Source organism: Bombus bifarius, unplaced genomic scaffold (assembly GCF_011952205.1).
Source record: "Bombus bifarius isolate JDL3187 unplaced genomic scaffold, Bbif_JDL3187 scf7180000007978, whole genome shotgun sequence".
NCBI lineage: Eukaryota > Metazoa > Arthropoda > Insecta > Hymenoptera > Apidae > Bombus > Bombus bifarius.
In genome coordinates, this window is record NW_022884363.1 from 3,630,028 (window position 1) to 3,652,901 (window position 22,874).

At 34.2% G+C, this 22,874-nt stretch overlaps 4 protein-coding genes across 8 annotated transcripts in view; 2 read left to right on the forward strand and 2 right to left on the reverse strand.

Annotated features, from left to right (window-relative positions):
• Positions 1 to 11,999, reverse strand: part of LOC117204525 (3-phosphoinositide-dependent protein kinase 1) — a 407,721-nt gene extending 395,722 nt beyond the window's left edge. For 2 of the 4 annotated variants that reach the window (XM_033442018.1, XM_033442020.1), the window contains exon 1: positions 11,812 to 11,994. In XM_033442018.1, the coding sequence (XP_033297909.1) occupies positions 11,812 to 11,835 (24 nt within the window). In that variant the 5' untranslated portion in view covers positions 11,836 to 11,994. Of the gene's footprint in view, positions 1 to 11,811 lie in introns of all 4 variants that reach the window. The other 2 variants (XM_033442017.1, XM_033442024.1) reach the window with 2 other exon arrangements.
• Positions 12,000 to 14,338: 2,339 nt separating this feature from the next.
• LOC117204445 (U3 small nucleolar RNA-associated protein 6 homolog) lies at positions 14,339 to 17,016 on the forward strand. The gene is made up of 9 exons (XM_033441850.1): positions 14,339 to 14,613; positions 14,689 to 14,815; positions 14,914 to 15,054; positions 15,130 to 15,320; positions 15,399 to 15,623; positions 15,691 to 16,039; positions 16,200 to 16,370; positions 16,444 to 16,618; positions 16,676 to 17,016. Exons 1-9 carry the CDS (start codon positions 14,522 to 14,524, stop codon positions 17,014 to 17,016), a joined length of 1,812 nt encoding a protein of 603 aa, XP_033297741.1. The 5' UTR covers positions 14,339 to 14,521.
• LOC117204446 (tektin-2) lies at positions 16,940 to 19,214 on the reverse strand. 2 transcript variants are annotated; one of them, XM_033441851.1, is made up of 7 exons: positions 19,001 to 19,214; positions 18,606 to 18,768; positions 18,250 to 18,510; positions 18,012 to 18,182; positions 17,729 to 17,951; positions 17,435 to 17,658; positions 16,940 to 17,345 (listed from the first exon to the last, which is right to left on the reverse strand). In XM_033441851.1, exons 1-7 carry the CDS (start codon positions 19,044 to 19,046, stop codon positions 17,144 to 17,146), a joined length of 1,290 nt encoding a protein of 429 aa, XP_033297742.1. In that variant the 5' UTR covers positions 19,047 to 19,214; the 3' UTR covers positions 16,940 to 17,143. The 2 variants fall into 2 exon arrangements, with proteins under 2 accessions (XP_033297742.1, XP_033297743.1); XM_033441852.1 differs by having other exon boundaries at positions 18,606 to 18,829.
• An 813-nt stretch (positions 19,215 to 20,027) lies between these two features.
• On the forward strand, positions 20,028 to 22,664 carry LOC117204370 (chromobox protein homolog 5-like). Its single transcript, XM_033441693.1, has 4 exons — positions 20,028 to 20,505; positions 21,117 to 21,393; positions 21,476 to 21,809; positions 21,884 to 22,664. Exons 1-4 carry the CDS (start codon positions 20,143 to 20,145, stop codon positions 21,909 to 21,911), a joined length of 1,002 nt encoding a protein of 333 aa, XP_033297584.1. The 5' UTR covers positions 20,028 to 20,142; the 3' UTR covers positions 21,912 to 22,664.
• The last annotated feature ends 210 nt before the right edge of the window (positions 22,665 to 22,874 follow it).

Sequence of the window (22,874 nt, forward strand, 5' to 3'; positions counted from 1 at the left end):
TAAAAGCTTCGTTTCTTGCGTTTCTGCCTTTTAAAATTTGTATTTTCTTTACGATCGGAGAGATGAAACGCGTTACGAAGCAAGAAAGATCCCATAAGTTTCCGTACGGATACTGTAGCAATCTTTTCGGTATATTCTGGCTAAACCATTTTACAGACTGTTGCTGTACACACGCGGACAAGGAAACGTGACTCTCGTTTACGAGCGCAGTTCCAGCAGATTATAAATTTATATTGAGTCGTAAACTCTTTCGCGCAAGCTTTAACAAAGTGTCTATTTAATAAACAGGGGTTACTTTCCACGGTTGACCGGTAGAAATTCCATGCGCCGCATCCGCCGCCACGTAGAATATTCATTTTGGAAAGGTACACCAATAAACTGTACAAATAGCAATTCCATTACACGAACAAAGCTCTAACATCATCAGCTAAAACCTCGCCGCGTAAGTACATTTCTCATCAGTCACACAAGATTAAGTTTGCGTGCGACGCGGAGGTTGCTGCACCTACGCACCAGGAAGCCCGAGCATCGTTTCTTCCGCTGTTTCTGAAGATTATCTCAGACGATAGCATAACGGATGACCGTTCTATGAAATATCAACACCAAAAGAAACAATCATACGCGTTAAGATCTCTAAACTCAGGGATCTCCAAAAGAACTGTTTATATCAAAATGGCAATTATCTCGTATCAATTAATATCTTTCGAGGCAATCGTAGGACTAATTGGATGGCTAAACTACGTTTATCCTAAATTCTACATAACATCAAATCCTACCTATAAAGGTGTCATTATCATTCTTTGTTATAATATGTAATCCTTTGTTTCTCAAACATGCAACTCCTACGAACGTAACAATTTCGTTTATTATTTAAGATAACAAAGATACTTCGAGCGAACAAAGTTGACAAGACACCGTATATAATAAAATTTTTGCTCCAAAAAAGGAACGAAAGTTCCAAGCTCAAAGAAATTGTCACGATCTTGCAATTTTCTCATTTCGCGTTAAAAGTCCCATTGCAAGAGTAGTAGCGCCACCGCCACCCATTGCTATTTACTTTAAACTTCCGAATGCTGGAGCTTCCGGGCTGCTCGAAACCAAGTACACGCGTGGTAAACAAACTGGATCGGTTTACAGGGCAAAGCGAGGAAGAGCGCGAAGCAAGAAGAGGGCAGCGCGCCGCGTCGCGTCGTTTGCGCGTGAATCATGCGGGTCGCGATCGGCGTATGTTGCGCAAGCAACGAGAGCTTCATCGCGGGCTGCGGAGGCGTTGCATAAAGCGTGCCGCGGCGCTGAGCCGCGCGACGGCCGGCGGAAAACAAAAACAAGGAGACGAGTCAGCGCGTGGACACGTCATCGAGGCGCGGCACACGCGAAACCAGGACACGCTGCATGCCTCTCTCGCCGTGATTCCATCTGGCCCGGTTTCTTACACCATCCTGGACATTCTCTCATCCTTAACGAGAACGCCATTGCCGTCAACCGTTCATGAAACGGGAAACGATGCCTGCAAAGTTGCATTTAAGCTTCAGCACGTGGTGGTAGTCGTTCTTGATTTTTGTATTACAATCGTAAGATCCAAAAGGTTGTAACGTATTTCGATAGATCATGATATGAAAGATACTGGATGAATGAAGGTACAGAATACGAACAAGCCAATGCTCAGATGTACGAAATCGTAGCTGAGCCTTCGATATCCGAACTATTATGGAGCATACTAAGAGCCTCTCAGAAGGCGAATTGATCAACTTTGCTTTCGATGTTTAGCTTGGATTATGGCTAAATTATTTACGTAATAAACGATGGTCTTTATCGTGTGAAACATAGAATTCAGAATGAAACGCCTTAGAGTTATGTAATTACGGTAACCGCAACTCCTAACATCGAGTACTACCTATAATCTAATGATACCAGTAGAGAATTAATTAATCGACCACGAGTCTAGTGCTCCTTTCTTGGGATCAAGAGAAGACAAAATTAAGGAGTGTGTCAAGGATACGAAAAACAGTATAAGCTTGATACGGTAATATTCTTGTTGCAAATATCCAACGTATCGAGTAATTCCAAGGCATTCGGAGTCAGTGAAATCGAAGATTTCATCTCTTGTCCCTACGTTTAAGTTGTCGTGTCACTGAATGTACATGCGTTGCAAAGAAGAAAACGGAGTATTTATTACAGAAACAGCGGTAAAATCAATTATTAACACGAAACAGAAGGAACGGTACCGTGTGGCATGCATAAGCTGATGGAAACGCTGGTTTCCAACGCTGCGGTTCAACCTCTTTAGTCATGCCCCATGTGTTGCATGTAATACTGTTACATATCAGCATGGTGTCTAAAGAACAGTTGTACGTCGCTGCATGACACACCGTGTCACAAAAACTGTCCCGCGGCGAACGCGTTTGCATTAAAACAGCATGCAACATTTTCGAAATTCCACGCTTACGCCATGCGTGCACGTAACGCGTAGTCCTTAAACTTTCTCTCAATGAATTTCTTCGATTAACACAACAACCCACGTGCGAATCTTTCCTTCGCAACCGGTTCAAGTTGTTATTGACCAAGATTTCGGATCAAAGGTCGAAATAGAGACAGTCGACTTGGAGCCACCCAGATTGCGAACAGCGTTTTGTTCTGTTTGGTTTGGCTATCGAAGAATTTTATTCCGATCATATACAGTGGCGAGCCAATGCAGTCGAGCGACTTTACGGTGCTGCGTTCTTGCTGCGTCACGCGTTTTCCTTTGTTGTTTTCACAATTAAAAACGACGAAGCGAGAACGCAGTGTGAAAAAGTCGCTCGTCTACACGGGGCCGAAAAAAGTTTAAAAGTATCACTCGATATTTGTATATTAGTAATTCTTGTAATAATCGTGTTTTGCCACGATAGCAACAGTCATGTACCGAGACACGCAAACCACATTAGAGAACAAAGTGATCAACTTTATCGAGATTAGTGGTTCGATTTCTGAAAAAATTAAATACCGATACGAAAATCAAGAAATTTTCAGAAAACTCAATCGATCAAGTTGATTTCAACACGACTTACATCTGTCTGTTGTTCTTGCTAAATACGTTGAAAGACATCTCTTTACGAAAACTCTTATCTACGAAATTGAACGATTTTTTGTCCTCCGTTAGAAAAATTTTAATAAATTTAGCTCGATTCGACGAGTAACATTTGTTTGCTCGCGTATCGTATATTCGGAGAATAAACAAGTGTAAACCCAACGATATTTTGTCACGAGCCAAGGATTGACGCGTATTTAGGAACTGTTCGAAATACATAGCAACGAGTAGCATGCGAACGCGAGCGTACGGCTATTGTGACGTTTGGGAAACATGCAACGTGACTACAAAGTACTACACAATGCGCCATCCGGCAAAAACGATATAACGACACGGCATACTGTGTACGCATATTTCCACGTGATTCACGCGACGTTTTTGCTGTATTTTATTTGAACCGTACCGCGGGGTCTTGTCGAGCGCTCTCTCTCTCTCTCTCTTCTTCCTCTCCCTTTCACTCTTTTTGTATTCCATTCCGTTTGTCCACATTCCGTTTCACGTTTTGTTTAATCCACCATTTAATTAATACGCCCGCTTCACCCCCCCCCCGCCCGCCGATCGATCGTGTTTATCGTCCTAGAAGGAATCAATTTCTTCTGAACAGTCTCCACTGTTTTACGCTCGATTGTTACGAACGAGTATTACGCAGAGAACCGAGTGAATAATTCCAGGAAAAATGAGACTTGAAGGACCGAACTCGAGGATACTTAATTGGAAGTACTTAACGACGTACTCGCTTGTACTGTGCGAATCGTTAAGAAATCTTTGTTGTTGAATTAGCAGTATCGCCTAGAAACCCTACGAGCCTATTTTTTAATGATAAAACCCTATTTTTCTCTAATAATTATAACGAAACGCACTTAAAATTTGAAATCTTTAATTTCCAACCTTCTGTTTGAAATTTGAAAACCGACCCGTATCTGAACCTTTGAATTTCAATCTCGATACGAATCTCCCGACATCCCTACATTTTTACGACACGATCAATCGTCGATTCAAATATACTTTACGGTAAAACTTTTGCAAGCCGAGACTTTTGTTTCGAAAAGAAAATGGTTACGAATGTTTGTAAATTTATTCATACATTGGCCTCCTTCTCTTTTCCACCTTTCGTCAATAGTGGATATAACGGTTTATCGTACGAGGATTCGTATAATTTCGAACTATCGATTTTGACGACAGCAATCATGAGGAAAGCAGCTCTGTCTATCGAAATGATGTCACGCTGGAAGCTGGCGTTTCCTCACTGACTCTGCTATTCCGAGCACGATGATACTTACGAAATACCGACTAGTGTACGTAATAACGCGCGGTAAGAAGAGGATCACGCTTGTCACACGCATTTATATCGGTTGAATTCGCGGTCAAACGATGATCCCCAAGGATCACACGTGCCGCACGCAACTCGCCAACTCGTTAACCTTTACCTTTACCTTCCCTTCGTGCCTTCAACACGCGCCAGCGATTAACACATTTGTATTGCACTTTTAATGCAGTTCGTCTCATTGATAAATAATCGTACTTGTGTTTTTTTACCCTGAATAACAATAATAAATAACACTTTAAGAAAGATATCTTGCTCCCAGTAGCTGATTTCGACTAATTTTAATGGTAAAATCAGGTGTATTCCCTGAAATCAAAATATCTTGCTTCCAGTAGCTAACTTCGACTAATTTTAATGGTAAAATCAGGTGTATTCCCTGAAATCAAAATATCTTGCTTCCAGTAGCTAACTTCGACTAATTTTAATGGTAAAATCAGGTGTATTCCCTGAAATCAAAATATCTTGCTTCCAGTAGCTAACTTCGACTAATTTTAATGGTAAAATCAGGTGTATTCCCTGAAATCAAAATATCTTGCTTCCAGTAGCTAACTTCGACTAATTTTAATCGTAAAATCAGGTGTATTCCCTGAAATCAAAATATCTTGCTTCCAGTAGCTAACTTCGACTAATTTTAATCGTAAAATCAGGTACATTCCTTGAAATCAAGAGTAACCGATACCAAACTAAAAACTACACGCTATATATAAGATTCGCGCAATTGAACGTCAATTTTTTGTATCATTATTGTGTTGGAGATACACTGATCAAAGCTATAAATCAAGACGGATCTCATTTTTATTATATGGCAAACGTGAGCACGTAGGAGAGTAAACGCGGTATTATTCAGCGAAATAGCGAACGAAAAGTCGGCCACGGACAAATAGAGAGACAGACGTCTCGGGTAATGATTTCATTGGACTTTGTGCCGCGCCGATGTAAATATTATCCAGCAGACACTGGTTACAGACCAGCACGCTAAATGAGGAAAATATTTGTACACTCGATAGGAGAGTTTAATCGAAACGTCACGGCTAAATAGCGGATAATATCGATTTTACGATTGCGGAACATCGATGAAATTGGCCTTTTGTCAACCGGTTAAAATAGCTCTATCTTTCGGCGTAAAACCTCCGTTAATGAAATTAAATTTTCCGATACTTGCTATCGCCTCTACGAATACGCGATACGTGACTCTACAAATTCCTTGTTACTAAATCCCAGATTAACGAAGAAAGAGGCACGAATGAAGAATGATTATTTTATCGTATTATACATAATCGATCGTGACAACTCGAAGCTTCGATCCGTTTTTAAAGCCCATTGGTCAACACGTAGCGAGTTTCAAACAATTACAGTTAAGAATTTTCGTATAATATTTAAGCTTATAAATCGAAAAGTTTCGAAAACAAATCTCATAATTGTTTATTTCGGTATTTGGCAATATACATGAATTGAAATTTTTACGATGAAGCATAAGAAAAAATAAACGCTATGATAATAATTTCAAAAATAAATAACAGACGAGAGTATCGTGTTATTTGTTTATTGTCACGAAACAAGAAAATTCGGTCATTGTGCTGCCACCTGGCGGCAAGTAGAGGAACCCGAAGACGCGAACTCGGCTGAAAAATACAGTAAAACCGCGAGATCGAAACTGGTTCGAAACAGGTTCTTCGAACGGAAGTCTTGGCCGCGATCGCTCAGGGACATTCGTCTAATCCAGTCGTGCAATTTGTCTCTCGACGACGACGCGGAACCACCCGGTATCTTTCACCGAAGGAAAACTAAGTGCAGTTTCTAATTCAGCCACGAAACGATGCTTCAGATAGTAAGAGAATCTACCAGCGTAAAAGACGCTGCTTCTTTTCGTTACCCTCGAGTGGACACCGTGGCAAACCGAACGATCTATGCGCTCGTTTCTCGGAAGTTCCTTTAATTGCGCACGGTATCGTTTTGTCACGACCGTTATCTAACGTAGAGCGCGCGAAAATACGAGCCACGTCCATACGGATAATGCGACCGGTTATGCAAATGAAATTGTAACGCGGCTTCGCTTAAATTAAATAATACAAATCGTTGCGAAAATCGTGTACAGGATCATATACATAGGAGGAGCGATTCGAAACGTAAGTGCACGTATCTATGAGATTCTATCGTGATCGAGAATCTTGTTAAGAAAGATGACGAAGCGGATAATCGAAGAGGTGGATTACGATTTAACAATGAGTCGAGAATTTTAAGATGAAGGAGGATTTAGCGTGTTGGTAGATCGTTTTTCTCTGAGATTAGCATTAGTTTCTTGGTACATTGGGCATTGGATCATGAAAGGGAAACGAGTGATCGAAGGAGTGAGTGAGTATCCGATGATGAACTGAGAATTTTAACCTTGATGGGATTGAGTTTAATTGGAAATTTTGTTGATAAATTCTTGTTTGGATTAGCGTGAGTATACATGTGATTTTATAGGAAAATTAAGGAATTCGTAAGCTTGTAACAAAAAACGTACTGCAACTATAGAGATTCGAAAGAAATTTTATTGATTTGCAGCCAAAGACATTAAAAATTTCGTAGTACCGATATAAAATTTCGAAATGAACATTAGCAGAAGTAGCGACATTTCGTAAGTAATGATATCATTGCGGAATTATTCGTCGCTAATAAGTGTCTGTCAACGACATTAATAAAACAAACGCAGAATGTTTCTTTAGCCTGATCTTTGATAAATACACACGATATACTCGTCGCTTAAGAATATTTTAGATCGTGACGAGGAAATTTCTGCACCCACTCAGTTAAAAAAGCTACAATATCGAGCGGATAAAAATATTTTATAAATAAAGAAAGGACACGAATACTTTGCAAATATATCTACGACTCGGTCATCGAAATCCTCGGACAGAAAACGAGGAGAAAAATTCTGCAGTTGAATTATTTTTTGCTACCGATCTTTCCATGGTTCCTGCGTGGGCGCAAGATGGAAATACTTTTAAAAATGCAACCGACCCGTAATTCAATGGACCGGGACAACAAATTTCACGCAGCTGTCTTTACTCATCGGACAATCGGAGAACCGATAAATAAGTTCTCGAAGGAAAACACAATTTCTTGGTCAGTTGCTAACCGAGAGAGACCGTTCGAACTTTGCAGCCTATAATATTTACACGGCGATAGATTCAAATCCCACGCCTGTCCAAAAATTATAACATCATAAATAATTGTAACTTGCTAGAAACTCGATATTCGTAACATGATTCGGCAGTTCCATATATTTCGGGATCTGTTAAAAAAGAAATAGCGTTGCTAAGGATCCTCCGCGCAACGCATAGCATAACCAATTGCATCAAGAATTTTCCTGATACTTTGATAGATTTACGATCGTTTACATTATCGTTTCTTCCTCGAAAGCATGCGACGCTTTTATTTTAAACAAAGCATTTCGACCCTTCACCCTTTTGTCAGCCAATTGCGTTCTCAATTATTCCAACCATATTTTTCTAATTCTGATCAAATCAATGAAACTACTTTTACGAAGTATAAATTTTCATACTTTCCTTGCAGTTTGACAATTTTTCAAAGCAAAAAGAACGCAATTGGATAACAAATTCCTACATATTCCTTATCAACGTTGTTTACTGCGATTTCTATTTCTATGCGTCATTCTATACCATACATCTATCGCAACTTAATTCATCGGTACATCATTTCTAAGACTGTATCTCACTACGACAACTGTATATTTTCATAACTAATCCCTTCATCGTCCTCCTGATTACATTCAGTTTAGGAAGCATCATCCCGCGCGTGAGGTCTATAAAAAGTTGCTTAATTTTTTTCCAGGCTGATAGCAGTCCGATAATGGTGGTTCCTAATTATTCGTATGGCAAGCGATTGGTCGTTACTCTCGAATTAATTAGTGGGCCAATTGATCTGAATTAAGGCGCCGCCCAGTAGATTCAAATTAAGATCAATATCTCGGCATGTGAATCGGAATATGGCTGCGAGCGTAGCTCGTAATCATAAATTTCTGGTGTCCAAACAATGGGAAGTCGCCCGTAATTTTGCCAAAACACGCTGCTCAGCCACCATCGATGATGAAACGCGTTGCTCCTTGCTCGACAAACCCCCTACTTGCTGCTAAAAACCCCTTCGGACGAACCAATAACCACGGGGGTCAATATGGTTAGCTACTCCCTGAAAAATTTCTCTGCCGCTTCGAGAAAGAAATCTGTATTCAGTCTCGAGTCTCTTCTCATCTCGGAACGAACGTGTTGCTGGATTCTCAGAAAAATTTATTTCACGTTCTCAGAATATTCGGTTCGTGCGAATATTTATAAAAGTTCGAAGAATTAGAACTGCGTAGGTAGGGAACGCCCATGACGTTTAAGCCAGTGTATTCTGTTTCCGAAATAGTTACATACTATGCCACTGTACATACTTAGTATCTAATAGTAGTATCTTAGTATCTAGAGTCTGAACATTATTACTAGAAGAGTTCGAGAAAATGGGAGATTAACGTCAGTCTTTCAAGAAAAGTGGCGACAAAAAGGAAAAACTTATTCTACTCTAATAACACCTTATTATAATCCATTTAAGCTGTCCATCGTTCAATTAAATATATCTCCGAGGACATTAGAGAATTACATGGAGAAACGCACATATTTATAATACCTAACTAATAGCAGTCTGTAAAGAGGAGTAAAACGAGGGAGAAAAAAGGAAACTGAAGGGAGGTCGTGGAACAATCGTAATAGAGGGAAATCACGAATGTCGTGGGACGAGTGAACGCGGGTGAACGACGATATACGAGGTGTCTCGTTAACATTATTGGTATACATGTACCTACACCAATAATCGTTACTGAACTGCAGCTGCACAATTGCAGCCATTCAATGCGACGCACGCCGCTACATGATCCTATCTCGCCACGGGATTGAAACGGCTTCTCCTCGTGCAGGGATAAAACAGATATTAGATCACATTGGCTGTTTCTGCTAAGGCAAACACCGTAAACAAATAAACTAATAATTACATCGATTTCGTCTTGCCTTCGTGGTCCACGTTTTGTTCCTCGTTACCATTACGAAATCGTGTCAAGAAAACTACACGCGTCAATTCTGCCCCGTGTATTTTTTAACAGTTTGTTAACTTTGTCAAAAGAATTTGTTAATATGTTCTACGCGAGCAACTGCATCGGCTCGGATTTATATGAAAAGACTCAATTTTTTTTTTTTTAAATATCCAACTTCTGCATCTTTAAATATATTTATAAAACTATGAATTTACATAAAAGTCTGCAGTCTAATCATAAGCCACGCGTCAAAAATGGATTCGGAATGAATAAGTTACTTCGATCGCGAACTATTCGATTATAAACAATCGAGAAAGATATTACGTATGCTTGCTATACTTTGGAACTGGCTAGCCAACGCATAGTTTGAAAGCTTATCGCGCTGATGGATAACAGGGGAGGAGAAAGACGAAACATTCAAAATTAAAGCCACGATCTAGACTCTAGTGCCAGTGGAATATGTGTTGCTATACTTTTCGAGCTAGCCTGATGCGCGCGATGGAGTAGAATAAATAGCGCGAACTGTATACAAAATTAAATACTCCGCTGAAACGGTGTTTGCACTTCCGGCTTTTCCTGGCCATTTAATTCGACGATAAAAGCATTCTAACCTGGTAACATCGCTGTCGGTCTTACCAAACCCATTTCCGCTTTTATTTCTAACTACACCACCGCACGCTGTGAATAAACCTTTTAGAAATGTATACCATTTATATAAAAAGTTTTCCAATGAAAAGGCAATAAGTGTAATTGATATTCTAATTGAAATATTTATTGAAAATGATGAATACGTTCACTACCAATATTCTAAATATTTCAAATAGATATATACGATGCAAATTAAGCGTTAAATTGGACGAACGTTAATGATTATCAGATTATAATAGTTTTCTCAAATGTTTATTCTAAGACGACTGAATTTGTCTCCTTTCCTTTTCATCGGTGATAAATTTCTTCATTTTCTTTGATTCGACCAATTACATTGGAAAGGGTCTTATAGCGAGAATAAAATTTATTTTGCTTTTTATAACGCTGATTTAACGATTTAAAGAAGTCAAACGAAGGGGAGAATCTTGGAAATTCGCATCGAAACATTTCTCGATTTGAAGCATTGATTGAAAAACAAATATGGAGGCGAAGTGCGGCTAGCCCAATTTCGTGCGGACTTGGAACAAATGACAAGGGAAAAGGCTGCCTCTAAAATGCCACTTTGCGTGACTTGTTTATTCGTTTGTTTCCTCGTGTCGACCGGCATCGAGCGCTATGGCCATTACTCGAAAATCAGCAACTATGTTTAGATAGACTTGGAGACACTGACGTAAACGGATTTCAGAGGGAATAATCGTTTCCCTGTAACAAGATGTTAGATCATGGTCATCTTAGGTCGTCTTTTCAAACGCAAATTCTATTAAATGCAACTGAAATTGCTTTTAAGAATGTACTACGTTCTTATCATATACATGAGCGTCATAAATACGAATGGGGTTTGATTCACTGGACTGTAATTCGAGATATTTGTCTTTCGTTTTCATTTCGCAATTTCTTTAGTTTAGTCTTGAAGTATTACGTAATCATAAAGTACCTCGAGAAACTTGGCAGCGGTACAATTAGATAATTTGAGAAAATTATTCAGAAAATAATTTAATAATATATACGTAAATTTGTTAGAGATAGAAAACTGAGACAAATGAATAAACGTAGATAACAATGATAATAACAGATGTTCATAACTGTGGTACAATAAGTGCCTCATAAACACAATTTACAGCAGGTGTCTAAGCGCGAAATCAATATGGAGGACTAACATAATATCGTGAAACGTGGTAGTATCGTCACGAACGTCTATTGGAACGATGTCAGTGGATGCAGTAGTAAAATTAGAATAAATATAGGCGTCAAAGTATTATTTATGCGTTGGAGTAAGTTATCTAACGTATCTTATCATACGTTAGGGTAAACAAAGCCGCTATCGATTTTTACGGTTACGTCACAACTACTGGTGACGTCACTGCCGTCAGAAACAGGTGACAACCACTATTAGCTGGTGACGTCAAACGAGAACGGACAACGAACCTCTGTCCTGCGTTTGCGCGTTACAACATATCGGACGTGTACTGCACCGACTACACGTCCCCATCGTGATCAGTTCTATCAGATGCTCCTACCTACTGTTCGAGTTAAGAAAGAGGTGAAATAGCAGCAAGCAACGAATTCGATCATTGCTCGATCACCGATGCATAAACGCGAACGAAGCCCTAGATGTGCGCATGTTCTTCGATGGGTAACCTAACGGACATCGAGGGTCCCAAATACTTCACTCTAGAAAATTTAATAGACAGTGACAACACTTACGAGTGCCGCTGGACTGTCTGTCATTCTTTCCGGAATCCTTTTGTCTTGCAGATGAGCCTCACTAGCGATTAAACGTGCGATAAAGAGAACACGTACTCACGACACCGTGCTCGAAATCTCGGAAACTGTCTCAGCCATCATGGATGGCACAACCGTGTCGATCGCCGACTCGTTTGCGCCGCAGCCATAGCTGCCGCCATCTTACATTCAATGTCGAAACTCTTCGATAATTAAGGGTAGCGTAATCGCAGTGCACTGAATCCTGAAATAAAGTATATATGTATGTATCATTTTTTCTCTTTTATTATAGATAAAAGTAACTTTAAAGATCTGTTAAATGAGATATTTCAATAATTGCATATGCTATTTTAAATTTAGAGAGAGAAAAGCAGAGGAAAATTCTTATAGCTATGACACTTATTATGGACATTTACCGTTTACAAAAACTGAGATATATGTTATTGAGTTTATAAATATAAACGTACGTGTACATGTATTTTAGTATGTAATATTAAAATTTAAATTTAGAGGGAGAAAAAGAGAGAGGACTTCTTATAAGTATGACACTTATTATAGATATTTACCATTTACTGTAAAACTGAGATATTTATTGTTAAGTATATAAATGTAGACGTATGTGTATTTTAATATGCAGTACTAATTCACACAGTACTTAACTATTTCAGCTAACTTAATTTTACATGCAATGTTATGTTTCGTCAATAATAAATTGCATACCACGTACCGGAATTTTTTGATAACTTACTACTTGTGCATTGATATATTTCATTACGATGGGAAATTATTACACCCACTAACGTATTTAAATATCTATTTATATGCACAAACTTTAATAAAACTAATTGATTCACTTTGTCAAAACTCCTGTTACTATGTAATAAACATCTCAGCAAGATATATTCAGTAATTTTAAATTACGTTTACAGAACGACTGAAGAAAACGCGCCAAACCACAGCAAGATATAGGATAGACCTAACACCCCCATGCATTTCTTGTCTCTCATCTCAGGATTACTAGAGACACTTTAAGTGGTACCACGGTACCAATGTCTATACTTTATCTGTACTATTATTTCCAAAATTACCGATTCAGCAAAGAATAAGATTACAATCACCGACGAAGTATAGAGCGCGGTACAGAACTCTTGTATTGTGATGATACTGTAATCTTATTTTACACTGAATCGGTAACGGATGACCACAGTCGAGAATGACACCACAGACGAGATACAGGAATAGACGTGACATTACAGACAAGGTTCAAGAATAAACGCGATATTCAATGCTCTTTCGAGTTCTACGTTTTACGGGTTACCTAACCATTTTCATGTCGCATGCGACATTATCGATTCAGTACAGTACTTGTTTGAATTAAAACAAATGTCTTACATGAAATTATAAATAAAATATAGAACAGGATATCCTATAATCGCAACAAAGTGTATAGAATTCTATCCCGCTGAAATACTGCGAAAATCATTACACATTATTAAAATAATAAATGAATATACAACAATAGTTAAATAATTCTTTTAATTAATTTCAAATAAAATTCTAGTTTCATATATCTGAAACATAAAAATGTGTATTCTTTAATTTTTTCTATTATCATGTTTGTATTTTCAAATCAATTATTAATTATATATTATCAAATATAGGTAGTCCGATTCAAAATTGGAAACTCGCAACACAATTTATCGATAACTCAAGCAGACAAATTACGCTCAATAGAAAAAGCAAAAAACTGACGAAAAGAGCAAAAGATCACCAAAATTTTACTTCTATGGATAGATACATATATTAATGATCAAACGGTCCATCTTCACAAATATACTGAAATTAAGGATTAAAACAAACGATGCAACTTAAAATTAAAACTTGACTGTAGTATTTAAAACTAACGAAACAACTTAAAATTAAGATTTAAAAGTAAGCCATAACAATAACAACGCAATTAAAAACTGAAAATAAGTAACTTAAAAGTAAAACATAAAACTAAGATTTGAGAAAAATAACTATACTATAATAGACAAACAGTTGACTAGTAGTCAGACTATTGCCCATTTCAAAAGGAGAAGAATTCATATAATATTTCAATTTATAATAATTATAGATTTTTGGAAATTTTTTTACAAAATTTTTAATTTTTACAGCTCATCAACCCATATCTTATAGCAAGCTCTACGTTTTCTTAACTTAATTCTCAGCATATACTATTGTTTAACGATTAATTATTAAATATATAAATCTAGTATAGTAGCACACACAAAACGCTATTTTACTTTCTAGTATAAGCTTAAAGTACTGTTTTAATTCGATTACAATATCAATTTAATTACGCTATTTTATTTTATAATGTCTGTAGTTACTAATGTCTTGGATTAATAACATCTCCAACAACGTTAAAAACTCTGTGATTTTTCGAGGTCGGTATTTCAGAACATGAGTAAACCGCAGAGGGCGTAAGACGGACCACTTCGTTCGATATTTCAGGACACGAAACACAAAGTATCATAAGAAGTCATATCTACTTTGTATCCTTGTCTGTGGTTCACTGTGGAATACGTATTGCTGGATGGTGTGGTTTTAGTTATTAGTACGCATTGGAGGATTGTGGTTATTAGTGTACATGTGCTAAGGATCTTCCTATTATATTACATTATATTTCGTCAATTAAAAAGAAGTAACAATGGCAGAATTTGTAGAAAAAAGATGCGAGGATATGATTCCTCAATTAGAACAGATGGAAAGCATTAAACTTTTCGACAAAAACGAAATTCGGTGAGTGAAATAGGTTATATTTTGTAACACATTCTTTACTTTAACCAACTATTTATGTTGCTATAAATTATATAGAGGAATTGCAAAGAAACTTAAAGAATACGAATATAAAATTCAACGCCACACAAAAACTAAAGAAGACTATTTGAGATACATACAGTATGAAACGGACCTGCTTAAATTAATTAAACAACGTAGAAGTGTATGTTATTACTTATTAATAAATAGTTGATTATATAGTAATAACTATAAATGCACATTAATTATATACATATATGCGTGTATTACTTTATTCAACAGAAATTTGGTATTATTCAAAAAACATCAGATATTGACCATGCTGTTACAAATAAAATTAATCATTTATATAAAGAAGCAATATTTAAATTTCAAGATGATATTCGTTTTTGGATTGCTTACATAAAATTTTGTAAACATGTTGTGAGTATTTGAATTATATTTTTTATTAAAGCTACTAACTTTTCATCTTTTAAATATTAATATAAAATGTGACAGCATTTTCACAACAATGTTAGTCATATGTTAGGTAAAATGTTGCAAGTTCATCAAGATAAACCCAAATGTTGGCATATTGCTGCAATTTGGGAACTAGAAGAAAATAAAAATAAAGACACTGCTCGTCAGTTTCTTCTTCGTGGTTTACATATACATCCAACTTCTCAGTTATTATTTATTGATGCTTTCAAGTAAGTCACATATTATAAATTTTTCATATATTATTAATGTTTTCATTTATATTTTTAATCATTAATTATATGATACAGATTAGAATTAGATGATGCATCAGCTAATGATCAGAAAAGTGAAAATAATGGTGACAATGCAGTACCAACAGAAACTGATGATGACATGTCTATTGGAATAAAAAGGGCATATATCATATATCAACAAGCATCAAAACGCATTAGAGATATCAAATTCGTAATAGAATTGTTAAATATTACAAAGGATCATAATAACACAGAAAAATTACAAAATAAAATTGTTAGGTAAAAGTAATAAAAATATGTTAAAATTATTGATTATCTTTAGTTTGAATATTTAAATTATTTTTAGTAATATGATAGAAGAGTATACTCATGAACCCCTGATGTGGGATACGATGGCACGACGAGAATTAGAAGGACTTATTCAACCTTCTTTTAGTGATACAGCGATGCAGGTTGATAATTCAGAACAAACTTCATTAAGAGATCGTATAACATCTTGTAATAAAGTTTATCAAACAGCAGTCAAAAAAATTAAGACTGAAGAAATGTGGTCTTTGTATATAGACTGTTTAATAGAAATAAATCAACAAGCCAGATCTTTAGCTTTACCAAATTTTAAAAGAAAATTATTAAAAACTGCATTATCTCAGGCACATCAAGCAAAAAAGTTAAAAGAAAAATATTATTTACATTGGGTTAGTAATGTACCTGATAAGTATTCATTACATGCATAAAGTAAGAATTAAAAACTTTAATATTAATAATTTCACTATAGATCAACATGTACCTGATAAGTATTCATTACATGTATAAAGTAGGGAATTAAAGACTTTAATATTAATAATTTCACTGTAGATCAACATGTTAAATGCTGAAAAAAAAGATAAAACTACAGAAAAAAAATTTGAAGAAATTCTGAGCATTGCGACTGAAACTATACCAAGTAGCATAAGTCTTTGGCATGCTAGGTTACGATATTTGTTTGCCTCAGGAGAGGAAAAAGAAGCTGAAGCTGTATTTTTAAAGGTACAAAAATACTAGTAATTATTTTTAATTATATCAATGATATTACATACATATAAGCATGATCATTTTTTAGGCAACACAAATTCTTGCAGAAAAGTCATTACCTTTATGGAAGATGAAAATATTACATGTGCAAGCAAAGTGTCCTGAGAAAACTGAACAAGTTTTCCAAACAGCTTTACAAGCACATCCAAATATTGCTCAACACATAAAGATTATTTACATTGAATGGCTAGTTTTGACAAAAAGTATGTAGTCGTAAATTGTAAAATTGTATTTGGTAGTATGACTGTTGTTTATTTTAGGTATACAAGCGGCAAGGAAAGTTTATGATAATCTCTGTTTACAACCTCCTCTCGTTCTTGAATTACACAAAAAGATGATAGAGTTAGAACTTATGCAACCTGAAATATCATTAAAACATGTAAGAAAGTATAATGAAATGTCAACTTTACAGTTTGGCAAAAATGATATAAGTATTTGGATAGATTATATTACGTTTGAAATGAAATATGGCGATCCCAAAAAAGTTGGAGAATTACATGGAAGAGCAGTAAAAACTTTAGAACCAAAATTGACAGACTCGTTTATTTCAGAATACAGTTTAATTAAAGCCAAACCAGATATTATTAATACTGGCACATAAGCATATGCAAATAATAAGTTTATTGTGTATAATGAAAACTACTACTGAAAAGTACTACAATAAATAGACATTTTATATATTGAATGAATGTTTTTTCTAATGGATTTGTGTAAATATTACAATTCATTCATGATTCAAGCGGTATCTCTTTTTCCATACGTGTAAGAACAATATTACGATCTGTTTCGTTTGGCAATCGTGTTCTATCTCCTGTTTTTAATGTTGCCCTCATATCTAAACACATCACATCTGTTGCCAAAGAATGTTGTTTATCATCTAAATTTCTATCAACTTCCAAAAGTAAGCTTTCCAAATTATTATATGCCCCTCTAGAAAATAATACATACATTAAATAAAATAATTACATTTCACGATGATAGAATATATCATTATGTAAATTATGCATTATTGTACATACTTTGAATTTTTCAATACACTTTTTAAGTCTTTTTCAGTTTGTCGCAAATGTAAAATTTCGTCTTTCAAACCTAATTCAGCTTCATCACGACAGAGTTCAAAACCAGGACGATAAGTACGATTTTCTAATCTTGTCTCTGCACATTTTATTGAATCAATTTTATGCATTAATGCGTCTTCTAGTCTAACTATTTCTTTTTGTAAAATTTCCATTTCCTTTTGGATCTGAAAATATTATGTTTAAAGCTAACATGTATTAAATATTAATGATCATTTTACTTTCAAATGTTGTTACTTTAAGCTTTTGCCATTCTAATTCATTCCTAGCTTTTTGTGTCTGATAAATTCTTTTCCGTAAACTAAAATCTGTTACGTCTTGCTGAGCTTTAATATCATTTCTGGCACGTTCACGCATTATATTTATAGCTTCTCGTAAATTATATACATCGCTTAATTCATTATCAGCTAACATTTTAATATAACGGCAATGTTCCAACCAAGCTTCATAAGGTATTGAACTGCAATAAAATAGATTTATGTATTTATTTCATACATTGCATGCAGATATTTATTCTTACCCTTTTGGAGTTCTTAATGCATTTGGTTTATAGCTAATATTTGCACATGTTCGATCTAAATTAAGATTTTCTTTCTCTATTTTAATAGTTTCATCTTTATCTTCCACTTCTAATTGGATTTGAAATCTAACTTCTTCTAAACGATTTAATTTTTCCCACGCAGCTTGCACCCTACACAAAATGTATCATCAAAAACATATATTTAAATATGCACAGATTTTTTGTATTCATGTTATACCTATCAGTTAATGATTTCTTAATATTTTCAATGACACAAAGTTCTTTTTTCAATTCTGTATCAGCTTCATCATAAGTAAGTTCTGTTCCTCTACGGCAATCCCTCATGGAAATACATTCTGCTGTTAATTGTAGTGGATAATTTAAAGTTTCTAATTCTTTCTCTGTATCGACTTTCTCATCTTGTAAGAACTTTAACTCTGCAATTAATTTATCTAGCAAATTCTGTAGTAGCTCTCTCCAACGTGATAATTCTGTTACTCTACAAATATATGTGATATAAAATTTTAGATTTTTATTAGATGTGATTTAAATTATTCATCTACATTTCATCATTATACTGTTCGTCATTATTACCTATCTGCAAGGCGAGTATTATTCATATATGTATCCCATATTGTTTTTACCATTGTCTCTGAACGAACAATTTTTCCTGTATTTCTTAATTCAAATGCCTCTGCACTTCTGAAAGCTGCATTTTCCTGGAGTTTCCATTGTTTAGCATACCAATCTGCTAAATCTATTATAAAGAGATTGTATGTCATGCATATAAATAATTAAAAATTATAATTTATTCCTACCTAAAATATAACATTTTAATGCAATATATATATAATTATATATATGCAATATATATTTATTCCTATCTAAAATATAACATTTTAATGCAATATATAAATAAAGAAGAACATATTGTGAACAAAATTAAATATCAATATTTGTGACATGACAAAATTCTAAATTACACTTACTTATGTGTGGTAAAGGTTTTTCATATGTAGTTACAGACTTAGCCATAATTTAAACAATTAACAGAGATGTTAATGTTTATATATCAAAGTTACACAAAAAATATTAGCTTAATATTATCAGAAATAAGAAACTGATGTTTGGTCACCAAAGTAACAAAATATTGATTTAATAATATTTTATCCTACGCAATTATTCTATAATTATAAATCATTTTTTAAATAGTTATTGGGGAAAATAGGGAAAAATTAATCCAGTATATAAAAAGTTGAATAGATCTACATTATTAAACTATAATTTTTAATGAACGTACAATGTTTCTATTTCATAATTAAAAGTATAAACGATAATTTTGTAAAAGCGTAGTTTGCATCTTTTTGTCAATCTAGTAGAAATCTCTCAATATCCGTTATCTATCCGAAGTATTACTATAATGTTTTCGAATTCTCATTTATAAATAACTTTTATTTTTGCGAAAAGGGCCAATAATTTTTAAAATCATCTTGCTTTTTATTAAATGTGAAAGTATACAAAGTACAATACATTATAAGTAGAACACAATTAATCGATTCATATTTATAAATCATAAAAATGCATTTTAAATTTAAATATAATTTTTTATCTGCTAAAACTATGAAAAATAAACAAAAATAATAAACTGATACCTATATCTTAAATTAAAGACTTTCCGTTACAAAATCTTATTTCTGGTAAACGAGGTTTGTCGTTTTAAAAAATGGACTAATGAACTATACAATAAAAGTTACAAGGGGTTAAAATGAGATTGCTTCTTTAAAATAAAATTCTACCATTACATGGTATTTTTATTAAAAGATTTGATTATTCGAAGATTCAAACTTCGATAGCTTCATATGCATGAAAACTTAATTGATACTTCTTTAAATAAATTAAAAAATGCATATAGTTATATTCGAACAATTCGTTAAATCAAAATCTTTGCTTCGATATGGTGCTTAAGAACTTCCTGTGTAGCGCGCCAAACTATTTCTGAGTTGTTTGCGGCAACTCGATATAAAATCATCCGGTTCTGATAGATAAGAGCATTCATATAATGCGCGACTTATAAGTTTTGAACAAACATTATCGAAAATATAAAAATTTTATTGTCTACTGTGAAAATAGTATGCGTAGATTGAGTATGAAAACCAAGCGTAGCAAATCTGAAACTAGTGATAGCAGTATCGAGGAAAATGGCGTCCGACGTTTAAGCATATCCGACAACAACGACGAAATGAAAAAGGGAAAGGAGAATAAGAATACAGAATCGTCACGCAGAAGTACAGCGAAAAAACGTTCATCTCGCAGTCGTCATAGTCAAAAAGAAACAACTGAGGATTCTGCTGTGAAGCCTGAAGTAGAAGATACTCAAGCTGTAGATACAGAAGAAGAAAATAAGAATGTCGGGAAGGCTGGACCTAGTAAGAGACTTAAAAAAGAGGGATCTTCCTTAACAAAACAGGAAGGAAACAATGAAAAAGAGTATGAGGTAAGTCAGACATCATATTTAGTGTGTTTATTGTACATGTTACAACTATGTTTACACGGCAACAAGAACGCGCCTCCTAGGTATGCAATGTTGACTAGCAGCTATTCAACTGAATGACAAAATTTCTGCTATAAAAAACAATAAAACAAGAATGATCTTCAGTATAGAAGATGAATGCTAAATAATCCATCTTGTAAAGAAAATTGTTTCTACGAAACTTTAAAATTTACTTAATATTTTACGTGTACTCATGATATATCGCCGCATTAGTAATCGTGCAACGCCATTTATGATACAGTTTAGTCATAGGTAACTTGATTTATTATCATACTTCGCATAATACGTCAAAAATGTGAAATAAAATGTCATATATAAAATCATAATATTTGTACTTCTTATGATAAAATTGAGTATTAGAAAAGTTTTTAATTAATATTGCTAAACTATCTTACTTCTTTCTTTCATAACATAATTTTTCTGCATTTCATCTTTTATTTAAACAGTTGAAAAAGCATATGTAAAAAAGGAGTTTTTATATAAAATTTAATTTAGCATACAATATGTAGTAAATGCATTGTTTGAATATAATAGTTAATATTTCAATTACCTAGGTAGAAAAAATTGTGGGTCAACGTACAATCAAAGGTCGGCGTCAATTTTTAGTCAGATGGAAGGGATATAATGCAGATTCTGATACATGGGAACAAGAAAAAGATCTAAACTGTTTAGAATTAATAGAAGAGTTTTTAGCTGAAAATGCTGAAAATGAAGAAGACCCTAAATCTAAGCAATTAGATAATTCTACAAAGTCACCTAAAGTTAAAGCTGTAAAAGTGGACAAAAAATCTAAAAAGCTTAAAAATAATGTTAAAAAACAAACAGAAAATGGTATTATTTTGCAAATGTTACCCATAAATTTATAAAAATTATTTCATATTGTGCAGACACTTAATTTCTTAATTAAATATAGGTAAACAAATAGTAACCTCAGATGAAGAAAAAAGTGGGAAAGATGATCAAAAAGAATTTGAGGTGGAAAAGATTATAGAAGTACATTTTAAAAAGAATAAAACAAGGGAATTTTTAATTCGTTGGAAAGGATTTACATCAGCAGATGATACATGGGAACCAGAAGAAAACTTAAATTGTCCAGAACTAATTACTAAGTTTATGCAAAAAGTAGAAAAAGCCAAAACTACAGAAGCACGTGAACTTAGAGCAAATCGTCCTCATACGAAAAGATATACACTGACTACACATGAGCCTGGAAGAAGACTATCTCGACGAAATATGGACAAACAAAGGTTTTTGCATTTATAATTTCAAAAGTATTTAAAGTTCTCCTATATTAAACTTAATAACATTCTTTCTTCTCCAGAGCTACTTATCACGAGTGTGATGAATAAATGATTGCAGAACAGCATGATTACATACATATATGTGATTTGCTTTTTCAAGAAATATCAAGATAATATAACAATTAACAGTATAATGACATGATGAGGAATAATTAAAAAATATATATCTTTTGCTTTCTCAGTTTTCGATTCGCGATAATAAATAAGAGTAAATTGTCCGTTCATTTATTATGTTGTATTATTATGTCTGTTTCATTTATTTTACATACAATAAATTGTAATAACGACGTGCGTCGCTCATGTGCTAACGCAATTTAATATTTGGCAGTTTTTCTGCAATCTTGTTTATTTTATGCTTTGAGAGGATTAAAAACTACTAATGTATGCATTAGATTTGCATTAGGAGTGTACAATGCTGTCCGCGAAAGTATATATTGCTCTATCAGCCTTGGATAGAGGGCTCACGGAGTACTGTCGATATTGGGTTATTATCGATGGTTATACAGGTATTGAATAAAATAATGGAAGGACCTCTTACATGTTGTATGCATATATGGAATATATGACATATAAGAGGTGTTTCCATTATTTTGTCTAACCTTTTTAGTTATCTATACTCGTATTGAGTCTCTGTATTTCACCCACTTTCGTTGTATTTTTTTCGCTCGCTTGAATGCTTGTCTGGACATCTATCTGTCCCGATAAGTGTCTAGATAGAATTCTGAAATATAAATATACTGACGGATGGTATTATACTATGTAAATGTATTATGTATTATATGAAGATTATGTTATCAGAAAGCAAAAGATTTTTTCAGTCTCTAAAAAGTTAACAGAACCTAAAACACGTATGACAAACATGTATGTTATATGAATTTAATATCAAACATCATTAATGCCACAATTGTTTTGTATTTCGCTCAATACATTATATATATATTAATAAATTCATTAATATTCTTTGTTACGTACATAAGAATAAAATATTTTAAGATTATGACGAAATTAAGA